Source organism: Dipodomys ordii, unplaced genomic scaffold (genome assembly GCF_000151885.1).
Source record: "Dipodomys ordii isolate 6190 unplaced genomic scaffold, Dord_2.0 Scaffold64, whole genome shotgun sequence".
NCBI classification, from domain to species: Eukaryota; Metazoa; Chordata; class Mammalia; order Rodentia; family Heteromyidae; genus Dipodomys; species Dipodomys ordii.
In genome coordinates this window covers 3876021-3888188 of record NW_012267280.1, presented here as the reverse complement: position 1 = coordinate 3888188, position 12168 = coordinate 3876021, and the positions used below count along the sequence as shown (strand labels likewise).

Here is a 12168-nt window from a genome sequence, read left to right as displayed (position 1 = left end):
AGCTCTTCAGCTCAAAGCGAGCACTCTACCACTTGAGCTACAGCGCCACTTCCGGTTTTCTGGTGGTTTATTGGAGATAGGAGTCTCACAGTCTCTCCTGCCCGGGCTGGCTTTGAACCGAGATCCTCAGATCTCAGCCTCCTGAGTAGCTAGGATTACAGGCGTGAGCCACCAGCCCCCGGCGTCTGTGAGACTCTCATCTCCAATAAACCACTAGAAAAAAAAAAAAGGAAGTGGTACTGTGGCTCAAGTGGTAGAGCGCTGGCCTTGAGCTGAAGAGCTGAGGGACAGCGCCCAGGCCCAGAGTTCAGGCCCCATGACCGACACAAAGAAAAAAAAAGAGTGCATTCCTTTTTAGATAATGTCACCTTTTCCTCAGCACCGTCTTGACCTTTCCCCTTGGAAGGGCAAGGGGGCTCTTGGTTCTTTTAAGATGGGGAAACTGAGGCATATTGTGGGCCCCATCCCAGCTGTATAGCAAGGGAGCTGTGATTTTCCCTTTTATTTATTTCTTTTTAATGTGCCAGTCCCCGGGATTGAACTCAGGGCCTAGGTGATGTCCCTAAGCTTTTGTGCTCAAGGCTAGTGCTCTACCACTTGAGCCCACTCTGGCTTTTTTGCTAGTTCATTGGAGGTAAGAGTCTCCTGGACTTTCCTGCGTGGGCTGGCTTTGAACCATCATCTTCAGATCAGCCTTGTGAGTAGCTAGGATTACAAATGTGAACCACTTGTGCCCTGCTGAAGCTGTGATTTGATTGATTGATTGATTGCCAGCATATGGAGACCCACCCTGGCCCTAGCTGGAAGGTCCTCTCTCAGTCACAAGTCTCCCTCTTGCTCTCTACCCAGAATCACTGCCTCCTGCCCCATCAGTCTTTATAAGCTCTCCCACCAGAGTTCCTCCTGCCCTGCTGAGCTACACTGGACCCGGCAGGAGCCTGACTAGAGTTCCCGGCAGGGCTCTGGGCACAGCCTGGCTGCCAGAACATCTGGCAGAAGGACCCTGGGCCCAGCCACCCATCCGGACCTCCCCCACGCCGTGGCCACCAATGTCGCAAGACCAACGTCCCTGCTCCAACACAAGGTGTGGAGGAGGGAACCAACGGACAGACATTTCCAGAACAGTCAGGGGAGGGGCCGGGGCCCTGGGCCACCAGATCCTGGCAAACTGGAGTCTTTACTGTTTTTTCTTTTGTCAGTCATGGGGCTTGAACTCAGGGCCTGGACACTGTCCCTAAGCTTTTTTTTTTTTTTTTTTGCTCAAGACTTAGCCCTCTACCACTTAGAGCCACAGCACCATTTCCAGCTTTTTGGTGGTTCACTGGAGATAAGAGTCTCACAGACTTTCCTGCCTGGGCTGGCTTCAAACTGCAATCCTCAGAACTCAGCCTCCTGAGTAGCTAAGATTACAGGTGTGAGCCACCAGTGCTGGACTTGGCTGGAGTCTTTTGTCCTGGGCTCCCCTAACAGATGTGACTCTCCACGCCCTCATATTGCCAGGCATACAGCAGGCACTCAATCAGTGCCCATTGTCCCCAGCTTGGTCACACACACACACACACACACACACACACACACACACACACACACACTCTCTCTCTCTCTCTCTCTCTCTCTCTAACTGGTTTTGTCCTCTCTCCTTTTGGAGGAGTCCCACGCTGCTGCCTTGAAGTCAGCATGGAGCACTTAGTGAATGTTTGCTGTTTGCACAACCTTGTTTTCGTGTCCAGGAATGGAGCACACTAAAGGGTCATGTCTTTTGGTGGCTTTAACCCAAGAAAAGAGACCTAGAGTCAGGTGTACTCATTGAGCACTGCCTGTATGTTATGGTCACCCGTGTTTTGGAGGCCAAGTGGGTCTGCTCTGGGTTCAAATCTCACTCCCTGGTGTGGAACTTCAGGCTGTTGACACCTCTGTGACTTAGTTTCCTCCTATCTAAAATGTGAGATTCGGCTGGGAATATGGCTTAGTGGTAAAGAGCTTGCCTACCATGCATAAAGCCCTAGGTTCCATTCCTCGGGACCACATACACAGAAAAAGCCAGAAGTGGGGCTGTGGCTCAAGTGATAGAGCGCTAGCCTTGAGCAAAAGAAGCTCAGGGACAGTGCCCAGGCCCTGAGTTCAAGCCCCAGGACTGGATAAATAAATATGTGAGATACATTAATAGACTCTATCTCCCCTGTTGTAGCAAAGGTTGGATGAACTAGTAGTTATAAACTTGTTACACGGATGGTTCACACCTGTAAACCTAGCTACTCAGGAAGCTGAGACCTGAGGATGGAGGTTTGAAGCCAGCCAGACAAGAAAGTCTGTGAGAATCTTATCTCCAATTAACCAGCAAAAAAGCCAGAAGTGGAGCTGTAGCTCAAGTGGTAAGGTGTTAGTTTTGAGCAAAAGAGCTCAGGGAGAGCACGCAGGCCCTGAATTCAAGCCTCAGTAATGACGCACACAAAGTGTTGTCTCTGAATATTTATCATTATTTATCACAAGAAGGCAGAAGATGGGCTCCCGGGTCCCATGATCAAACCAACAAGAAACATGGGTGCCTAATGGCAACCTTCCTTCCTCTGTGGGAGCCCAGGACCCAGAGGTGTTGGGGAGCCCCAGCAGCACACACTCCTCCCTGGGCCCTTTAGGGACACCTCCTTCACTGAGATCTGTGTGCCAGAAGCCCTGTTCTATTCCTGTATTAGGGTTTCTCCCTTTCCTTCTTTCTCTCCTTTCCTCCCTCTCTCCCTGTCTTCCTTCCTTCCTTCCTTCCTTCCTTCCTTCCTTCCTTCCTCTCTTCCTTCCTTCTTTCCTCTCTTCCTTCCTTCTTTCCTTCCTTCCTTTCACTCTTTCTTCTTTTTCTTCTTTTTTTTTTTGACGTCGACTGTGGGCCTTAAACTCTGAGCCTGGACACTGTCCCTGAGCTCTTCAGCTCAAGACTAGCCCTCTACCATTTGAGCCATAGCACCACTTCCAGTTTTCGGGTGGTTAATTGGACATAAGAGTCTCATGGACTTTCTTACCCAGGCTGGCTTTGAACCGTGATCCTCACATCTCAGCTTCCTGAGTAGCTAGGATGACAGGTGTGAGCCACTGGCGCCCGGCCTCTTTCTTCCTTTCTTTCCATCCCTCTTCCTTCCTTATCCTTTCTTCCAGCAATGGAAGCACAGTTTTATTAATATATTACAAATAACAGTAACAGTGGCTTTTATGACATGTGAATTATAGTCTTTCTTTCCTCATTGTGTGTGTGTGTGTCTTTGTGGGTATGTGTTTGTGTGTTGGTACAACTGAGGCTTGAACTCAGGGCCTGGGTGTTGTCCCTTAAGCTTTTTTCTGCTCAAGGCCAGTGCTCTACTGCCGCGGACCGGCTCTGTCGGGACGACGGAGGACACCTAGTGGAGGAACTGGAATAGGTGGGGAGATGGCAAACAGACAACTCACAAGAGGAGTGGATGCTGAGTGCGATTTAATGCAAAGGATAACAAGCTTTTATAGCAAAAGTCTCCATGAGACAGGGCAAAAGGTTACACAATCTGGCTGCAAGGCTTCGTTCTTGGGTGGTCACCAGCTGGTCGCCTGATCTTGTTTTTTGGATGACGAGCTATGACGATAGGCACTTGTTTTCGGCTTTACCTCTATTTTTAAGAAATACAATGGGTTTCCATGTTTATCACCAATTAACCATTAACCAGAGCATATGGGCAAGGTGCTGAACAGAAAGGCATGAACTCTAGTACTTCATAGTTACTTTTGTTTAGTTTTGTACTTTATACGTTTCAAATCTTTTCTAAGCAATTGTGCTTCATTGCCATTCTTTAGAGGGTCCCCAATTTGTGGCCAAAAATCATGATATTCAGTATACTTAGTTAAATCTGGCCATATAGCAAATTTAAGCTCATAGTGTCTTTTCTGTAACCCTTTCACATAATCATTTACTCTTCTCCATAGAGGCCTTAACTGTCTCATAAGATCTTTCTTGTTCCTTCTTTGATAGTAAGCACCAAGGAGGCCTAGATCTAGCAAGTCTCTCAGTAAATGAAAGAGAGTAATAGGAAGTGCTTTCTCCCAAGTCGTTTACCCAATGGTTGCCATCCTTATCATTCATACCTGTAACAGGCCATGGATCTGGGGGAAGTCTCTGGGGTCCTCTAGATAATGGAGGATCCCACCATTTTCCTCTGATAAGCCATTGCCACCTTCCATCTACCAACCTTTTTAGGAATCTTATTTAGCTTTTGGTCTAAATATCCCTCTACATCTTTCTTATCTATAGGATATCTATATGAGTCTATTGTATATGCTTTAGGATTAATGGGAAGTCTCCAGTAGCCATACACTCTTTCTGCTCTAGCGTGCCTACAGCTTCTTGTAAATCTCTTACAAACAATTCCTTCTGCTGAAGTGACGTCATGAAACCCCCAATACTTTCATATTTACTTATGACTTGTCTGCTAGCCTCCATAAGAGGGGCTTTCAGGGTAGCACTTAACTCTGGTGAGTTAGTCATATTCTCATCAGATGTTGGAGTCGTCAACACTTTTAAGAAAGAGCCTTGAATAAGGGAACATTGAGCATGAGTAAGTACAATGAGCAGCAGGAACCGTAAAAGATTAATAGGCATTCCTATACAGTGAAGAAAAGAAAAACAGGAACAGAAACACATCTTTCCCAGGGGCTTGCCAGCCTTTCCAGGAGGTAGGCCTCTTTGAAGCCCCATTCTCTGAGGTAGACTTTGGTGAAGTCTCATTCTCAGAGATAGGTCTCTTTGAAGCCTCATTCTCTGAGGTAGACTTCGGTGAAGTCCCATTCTCTGAGGTAGGCTTCTGTGAAGCCCCATTCTCAGGTCTGAAAGCAGGTTTCCCATGCTAAGCAGACTCCACCGGAGTAGGCGTGGCACTCTACCACTTGAACCACAGCTCTACTTCCATCTTTTTGCTGGTTAATTGGGAAAAAAGGGTCTCTCAAACTTTTCCACCTGGGCTGGCCTCAAAATGGGATCCTCAGATTGTAGCCTTCTGAGTCACTCCTAGAATTTCACACTGACTTGGGGTTTGGCCCAACCAGGGAGACCAGACTTAACCACAGCAGCATTTATTGAACACCACATATATACATACAACCACATCACACGTTCACTGTACAGTGATTATTGAAGGTGTCAACTCAAGGTTGATATCCTTGTCCTTGTTGTGGAACTTGAAAAACAATGAATTAGCCAGGTGCTGGTAGCTCCCACCTGTAATCCTAGCTACTCAGGAGGCTGGGATCTGAGGATCACGGTTCAAAGCCAGCCCTGGCTAGAAAGTCCGTAAGACTCTTATCTCCAATAAATCACTCAGAAAACTGGAAATGGTGCTGTGGATTAAATGGTAGAGCGCTAGCCTTGAGCTGAAGAGCTCAGAGACACGGGCTGGGAAGGTGGCTCAGTGTTCGAGTGTTTGCGTTGCATGCTTGAGGCCCTGGGTTCTATTCCTCAGCACTATATAAGCAGAAAAACATGGAAGTGGCACTGTGGCTCAAGTGGTAGAGCACTATCCTTGAGCTGAGGAGCTCAGGGACAGCGCCCAGGCCCAGAGTTCAAGCCTCACCACCAACCAAAAAAAAAAGAAAAACAATGAATTTTTTCCTGGAGTAGGGTTGGGAGGAGGGCGGGGGGGGGGCGGCGGGGGGAGGATGTGGCTGGTACTGGGGCTTAAACTTGGGCTAAGGGCTTCTCACTCTCACTTGGGTTTTTCACTCAAGGCTGGCTTTATACTACTTGTACCACGGTTTCACTTCCAAGTTTTTGCTGGTTAACTGGAGATGAGAGTTTCCCAAACTTAAGCCAGGAGCCAGTGGCTCATGCCTATTATCCTAACTACTCAGAAGACTAAGATCCTAGGATCAGAATTTGAAGCCAGCCCAGGCAGGAAAGTCTATGAGACTCTTATCTCCAATAAACTACTTAGAAAATGCCGGAAGTGGTGCCATGGGTCAAGTGGTAGAGCGCTAGCCTTGAAGACAAAGAGGCTCAGGGACAGTGCCCAGGCCATGAGTTCAAGGCCCAGGGCTGACCAAAAAATTGTTTCACAGATTTTTCTACCTTGGCTGACTTCAAACTGTGATCCTCAGATTTCAGCCTCCTGAGTAGCCTGGCCTGAGTCACCAGCGCCTTCTTCAAGGCCAGTGCATTGACCCACTTTTTTTTTTTTTTTTTTTTTTGCTTATGTGGTGCTGAGGAATCGAAGCCAGGGCCTCAGGCATGCAAGGCAAGCGCTCTACCACTGAGCCACCTTCCCAGCCCCAGGGTGGTGGTATTTTAGAGATGGAGTCTTAGGGACTTTTCTGCCTAAGCTAGCCTCAAACTACCATCCTCCAGACCTCAGCTTCCTGAGTAGCTATGATTACAGGTCTGAATCACCAGCACCAGACTTGAAAGATTCTCTGAATCTTCTTTCACACAAGAGCATATAGAGGGCTGGGAAGGTGGCTCAGTGGTAGAGTGCTTGCCTTGCATGCATGAGGCCCTGGGTTTGATTCCTCAGCACCACATAAGCAGAAGAAGCCGGAAGTGGTGTTGTGGCTCAAGTGGTAGGGTGCTAGCCTTGAACTGAATTGCTGAGGGACAGCGCCCAGGCCCAGAGTTCAGGCCCCACGACCAGCCAAAAAAAAAAAAAACATATAGCAAATTACATTTTGTTTTGTTTTGTTTTTGTTGGTTGTGGGGCTTGAACTCTGAGCCTGGATGCTGTCCCTCAGCTCTTCAGCTCAAGGCGAGCACTCTGCTGCTTGAGCCATAGCTCCACTTCTGGTTTTCTAGTGGTTTATTGGAGATAAGAATCTCATGGACTTTCTTGCCTGGGCTGGCTTTGAACTGAGATCCTCAGATCTCAGCCTCCTGAGTAGCTAGGATTACGGGCATGAGCCACCGTCGCCTGGCTTCTGGGTCTTTCTGTTGCAATGCATGTACTCATTCCTTCTAGCAAAAGGTTTCACCTGGGTATCAGAAACCCCAAAGGACACTCAGTATTCACCAGCACACGCTCCTGGAGCTCAGCATCTCTGCACACACAGGTTTAGTGCCCATAATACCCTTGGTTCTTCTCTGGGTGATTAGTGGAAATTTCAAGACATTGGAAAAGGGACAGGCCTGGGTATCCTTGCTCTTATTGAATCTGGCATGAATCAATACAATGCCATCAAGTGGTGACCAGCTGGATTAAGCATCTGTCTTCCAACTGAACTGTGCCTTCCTCAGGTTGGCCACTTCTCTGTAGCCTCAACTATAAGGTGCCAGGTGCCTCATTTTCCAGATGCTTTGGCTAGTCTGTGACCTCTTTCTCCTCTAAGCTCATTTCTGCCACCAGGGGGCACCCTCCCATGAGAAATAAACAGGCTCCTGTGGCTGCTGTTGGGCCAAGTCACCTTTCCTCTGCCCTCCTCATCTGCTACATACCCACTTCATTCCTGTGCATCTGGCCTCCCCCACCTCACCCCCAGAGCCCCAGCTCTCTCCTCCCTGTGGACTTTTGCACTTATATGCATCTCTTCCAAGGAAGCCTTCCAGCCTGGGGGCTCCCCAGAGCTGGATTGGTCACCTGTATGATGATAGGTCCCCAGGATTGGCTAGCTGAGGGTGTCTAGAAGTGCTCTGGAAGTTCTAGAAAATGCTGAGGAATTTTTCAGATACAGGAACTGAGGCACAGAGGCAACTTGCTCAGGGCTACTCAGGCAGGGCAGTGGGCATTATTAGAAGTAAGGCAGAGCCGGGCGCTGGTGGCTCACACCTGTAATCCTAGCTACTCAGGAGGCTGAGAACAGAATCATGGTTCAAAGCCATCCCAGACAGTAAAGTTTATGAGGCTATTATTTCCAATTAACAACAAAAAACAAAAATAGAAGTGGACTGGGCTCTGGTGGCTTATGCCTATCATCCTAGCAACTCAGGAGGCTGAGATCTGAGGATTGAAGTTGGAAGCCAGCCTGGGCAGGAAAGCCTGTGAGACTCTTGTCTCCAATTAATCACAGAATAAACACAGAAAAAGCCAGAAATGGGGCTGGGAAGGTGGCTCAGTGGTAGAGTGCTTGCCTTGCATGCATGAGGCCCTGGGTTCGATTCCTCAGCACCACATAAGCAAAAAAGAAAAAACCAGAAGTGGCGCTGTGGCTCAAGTGGTAGAGTGCTAGACTTGAGCTGAAGAGCTGAGGGATAGCATCCAGGCCCAGAGTTCAGGCCCCACGACCGGACCAAAAAAAAAAAGAAAAGAAAAAGCAAGAAATGGGCTGGGAAAGTGGGTCAGTGGTAGAGCGCTTGCCTTGCATGCATGAGGCCCTGGGTTCAATTCCTCAGCACCACATAAGCAGAAAAAACAGGAAGTGGTGCTGTGGCTCAAGTGGTAGAGCGCTAGCCTTGAGCTGAAGAGTTGAGGGACAGCGCCCAGGCCCAGAGTTCAGGCCTTACAACTGACAAAAAAAAAGAAAAGAAAAAGCCAGAAGTGGGAAGTGGCACTGTGGTTCCAGTGGCAGAGTCCTAGCCAAAGGAGCTCAGAGTGCCCAGGCCCATCGTTCAAGCCCCAGGACCAGCAAACAGACAAACAACAACAAAAACAGAAGTGGGTCTGTGACTGAAGTAGTAGAGTATTAACTTTGAACAAAAGTGCTCAGAGACAATGCCCAGGTCCTGAATTCAAGCCTAGGGCCAACACACACACACACACACACACACGTAATCATAATCATAAAAGACAATTGGGGAGCCTAGCCTCTAGGCCTCTACTTCCCCTCCATCCTCAGTGAGAGGTACTGGACCTTGAGCAGCCCGGGACACTGCAGCTTCTCCGTGTCCCTACAGGGAAGAATGGACAGGAGCCAGAGGGAGTTTCAGCTTTTATTGAGGTCACATAGAGTAGGTTACCCCTTCCTGAGCCCCTGGGGGAAGTGGATGGCTGGGGTGGTCACAGGACACTAGGTGGACACTTGCTAGAACGGACCTTCGGGAAAGATAGATGCTCTCTGCCTGAAGTTCCCCACTTAGGACGTGCAGCCTGCCTGGGCCTGCTGGTCAGCGGGTGAGGGTGGGGTGGGGGTCGGGTCAGCCCGCAGTCCCTGCACTGCGCAGCACCGTGTGAATCCAGTCTACGTAGAGTGACACCCGTGCAAAGAAGTCGGGGAACTGGCGGCTGGCACATTCCCGGATCACGAAGGAGTCCACGCCCTGCAGGACCCCGTCACACACCAAGGGGCCCCCCGAGTCTCCCTGGGAGGGGGAGATAGAAGGGTCAGTCCCCAAGTCTAGTCCTTGGCGACCCAGAGGCTAGATCGGTAGGGACTGTCGGTGGACCGCAGCTGCATTTATTAGTCTGAGCGGGCACCCACAGTCTCCCCCGGGAGGGGCTCCCAGACCACGATGGGGGAGGGGACTGAGGCTGATCCACTCGCTCTCCTGCCTACCCGCTTCACGGGGTGATGGGCATTCATCCAATGGGGAAACCGGAGCTCAGAGTGGCTCTGGAGCCAGAAAGTGGGGCAGAACCCAGGCTCCCCTGCTCCCTGAACCCCTTCCCCTCTTGGGCTCCACTATGTCTCTCTCTCTCTCTCTTGTCGGTCGTGGGGCCTGAACTCTGGGCCTGGGCACTGTCCCTCAGCTCTTCAGCTCAAGGCTAGCCTCTACCGCTTGAGCCACAGCGCCACTTCCGGTTTTCTGGTGGCTTATTGAAGAGTCTCTAGGACTTTCCTGCCTGGGCTGGCTCTGAACCTTGTCCTCAGATCTCAGCCTCCTGAGTAGCTAGGATTACAGGCAAGAGCCAACAGCGTCCAGCCGGCTCCACTATTTCTAAACCTAGGGCACAATACTGACTCTGAGGCTCCTCCTTCCTGGAGCACGGCCCTCTCCTCGACCACGCCCAGCCCCACCTCCCGGAGATGGTGCCCCGCCTTCTCCAGGACCCAATCCAGACGTTCCTCCTCATAAGCTCCACCTTTTTGGCCACGCCCCGGTCTCCATCACCGGGAGCTCCCCTCCCGGCCACGCCCTCTTCTAAGCCACGCCCCTCCCGTCTCCTGCCGTTCACGGCCACGCCCTCTCGTGAGACCATGCTCAAGCCCCATCTCCTGCAGCCTTTTCCGGGCCATGCCCTCTCCGAAGCCACGCCCCGGCCTCCCTGCTCCTGGAGATCTTGCCCTGGCCCCGCCCTCTCCAGGGCCACGCCCCCAGCATACCACCTCCCAGAGCTCCTCCCTCTCCAGGGCTCCGCCCCCGTGCCCGCCTCCTGGGATACTCACGAAGCAGATGCCCGCGCTGCGGCGCGCCACCAGCGTGCACACATTGTGCGGGCGGCACAGGAAGGTGACCACGGTCACGTTCAGCTCCTGAAGCACGCGGGACACTGGCGCGCGGGTGCCCAGGCGGCCCCAGCCCATGGCCAGGCACTGGGTACCTTGGGACAGCGGCTGGTCCTGTCGTGGTAGTGGAGCCACGGCCACTTCGGCACTGAGGGAGGCCGGGCGGTCCAGCTGGGGCAGAATTCGAGGCTGACAGCTTGTCCCCAGGCCCAGTGGCCTCCTATCACAGCATCACCCACCTCCTGGGCACCCCTCACCATGCCTTCTCCACCCATACCCCTTTCCCAGGAGTTTTTCACCTTATTTCCTACACCCAGAACCCTCAGGATTGCAGAGCACTGACTGAACATTGTATGCTCAATTTTATAATAAGCTCCAAGGCTCCAGCAGACACCGGCTCACACAAACTCTGCTAGGAAAGCTACATTTTCGGGGTCAGGACTGTGAAGACCTGGTGAGCTCACCACCCTGGGCTGGGCTGACAGTGGTCTAGGAGTCAGATTTTCAGCATTACCAGAAGGTCAGGTGTGTTGAGAGAGCCATGAATGAATGGGAGGACTGACTGAATGCCCATCCCGTTCCACAGGTCCCCATGGTGTCCCTATCTACCTTTCTCGTGGCCTGGCATACAGTAGGTGCTCAATAAATGTTCAGTGTATAGATGAAGCACACACTCCACCTTCCCACCTGGATGATCATCACATCATTGAGGTTATCCTCAGGGTCATAGTTGTTCTGGAAAACTTGGGTGATGGTGAACTTCTGCTGTACTGGCTCCAGGTTCTGCAGGTCGTGGGCCCCCAACACCACTGTCACCAGGTGTGGGGGGCTGGGAGAAGTCAGGGTTTTATTTCTTCATCTCTGTGTTTCTTTCTATCCCTCCCACTAGGATCAGCTTGAGAGCCCTCCCTGGGGAACCCCCATACTGCTCCAAGGTCCCAGCTGGTAGGCTCAGGGGAGAGGAGAGACCAAACCCAGTCCATGTTCCCCCTCCCCATATCCCACCCACAGGCAGGACTCACATGTCCTGGAGGCAGTGGGCAGCTGTCAGCACAAAGCTTGGATGGATCAAAGTCCCTCCGCAGAAGTGGCTACCTGGGGTCCTGCTCAGCTGCAGCGATGCCACATAGGGTCTCGAATGGGGCCGGGCCTCCCGCCCACCCACAATCTGTGCAGCCTTGGCTGTACCTGAAAAGGTAGATGTCAAAGACTGTGGCCCAGCAGGGCTGACTCCAGGGATCCCTTCCCTACTATGCTGTGTGACCTCAACCAGGCCCTGGATCTTTCTGAGCTTTCTTGTCCATCCCAATCTGTATAACAGAAACACTGTCTGGAAATCTGCCCCTGAGACTCTGTGCCTAAGGAAGGGCCGTGTGTGTGTGTGTGTGTGTGTGTGTGTGTGTGTGTGTGTGAGACATCTGTGTGACATCCTGGAGCTTGAATTCAGGTGGTGGGCATTGTTCCTGAGCTTTTTCATTCAAGGCTAGTGCTTTACCATGTAAGGTACAGCTCCATTTTGGGCTTTTTAATTGGAGATAAGACTCTCACAGCCAGTGCTGGGGAAGCATGCTTGTAATCCTAGCTATTCTAGAGGCTGAGATCTGAGGATTACAGTTCAAAGTGAACCCAAGCAAGAAAGTCTGTGAGGGGCTGGGAAGGTGGCTCAGTGGTAGAGTGCTTGCCTTGCATGCATGAGGCCCTGGTTCATTCCTCAGCACCACATAAGGAGAAAAAGCTGGAAGTGGCGCTGTGGCTCAAGTAGTAGAGCGCTAGCCTTGAGCTGAAGAGCTGAGGGACAGCGCCCAGGCCCAGAGTTCAGGCCCCATGACCAACAAAGAAGGAGGAGGAGGAGGAGGA

At 51.2% G+C, this 12168-nt stretch overlaps 1 protein-coding gene across 1 annotated transcript in view; it reads right to left on the bottom strand.

Moving 5' to 3' along the window:
- Prtn3 (proteinase 3) overlaps positions 1-12168 on the bottom strand; it is a 39200-nt gene that overhangs the window by 12867 nt on the left and 14165 nt on the right. Inside the window, exons 2-5 of the mRNA XM_013022682.1 lie at positions 11334-11499; positions 10999-11140; positions 10252-10482; positions 9071-9226 (exon numbers count right to left, since the gene is read on the bottom strand). Coding sequence (XP_012878136.1) covers positions 9071-9226; positions 10252-10482; positions 10999-11140; positions 11334-11499 — 695 coding nt within the window. The remainder of the gene's footprint in view (positions 1-9070; positions 9227-10251; positions 10483-10998; positions 11141-11333; positions 11500-12168) is intronic.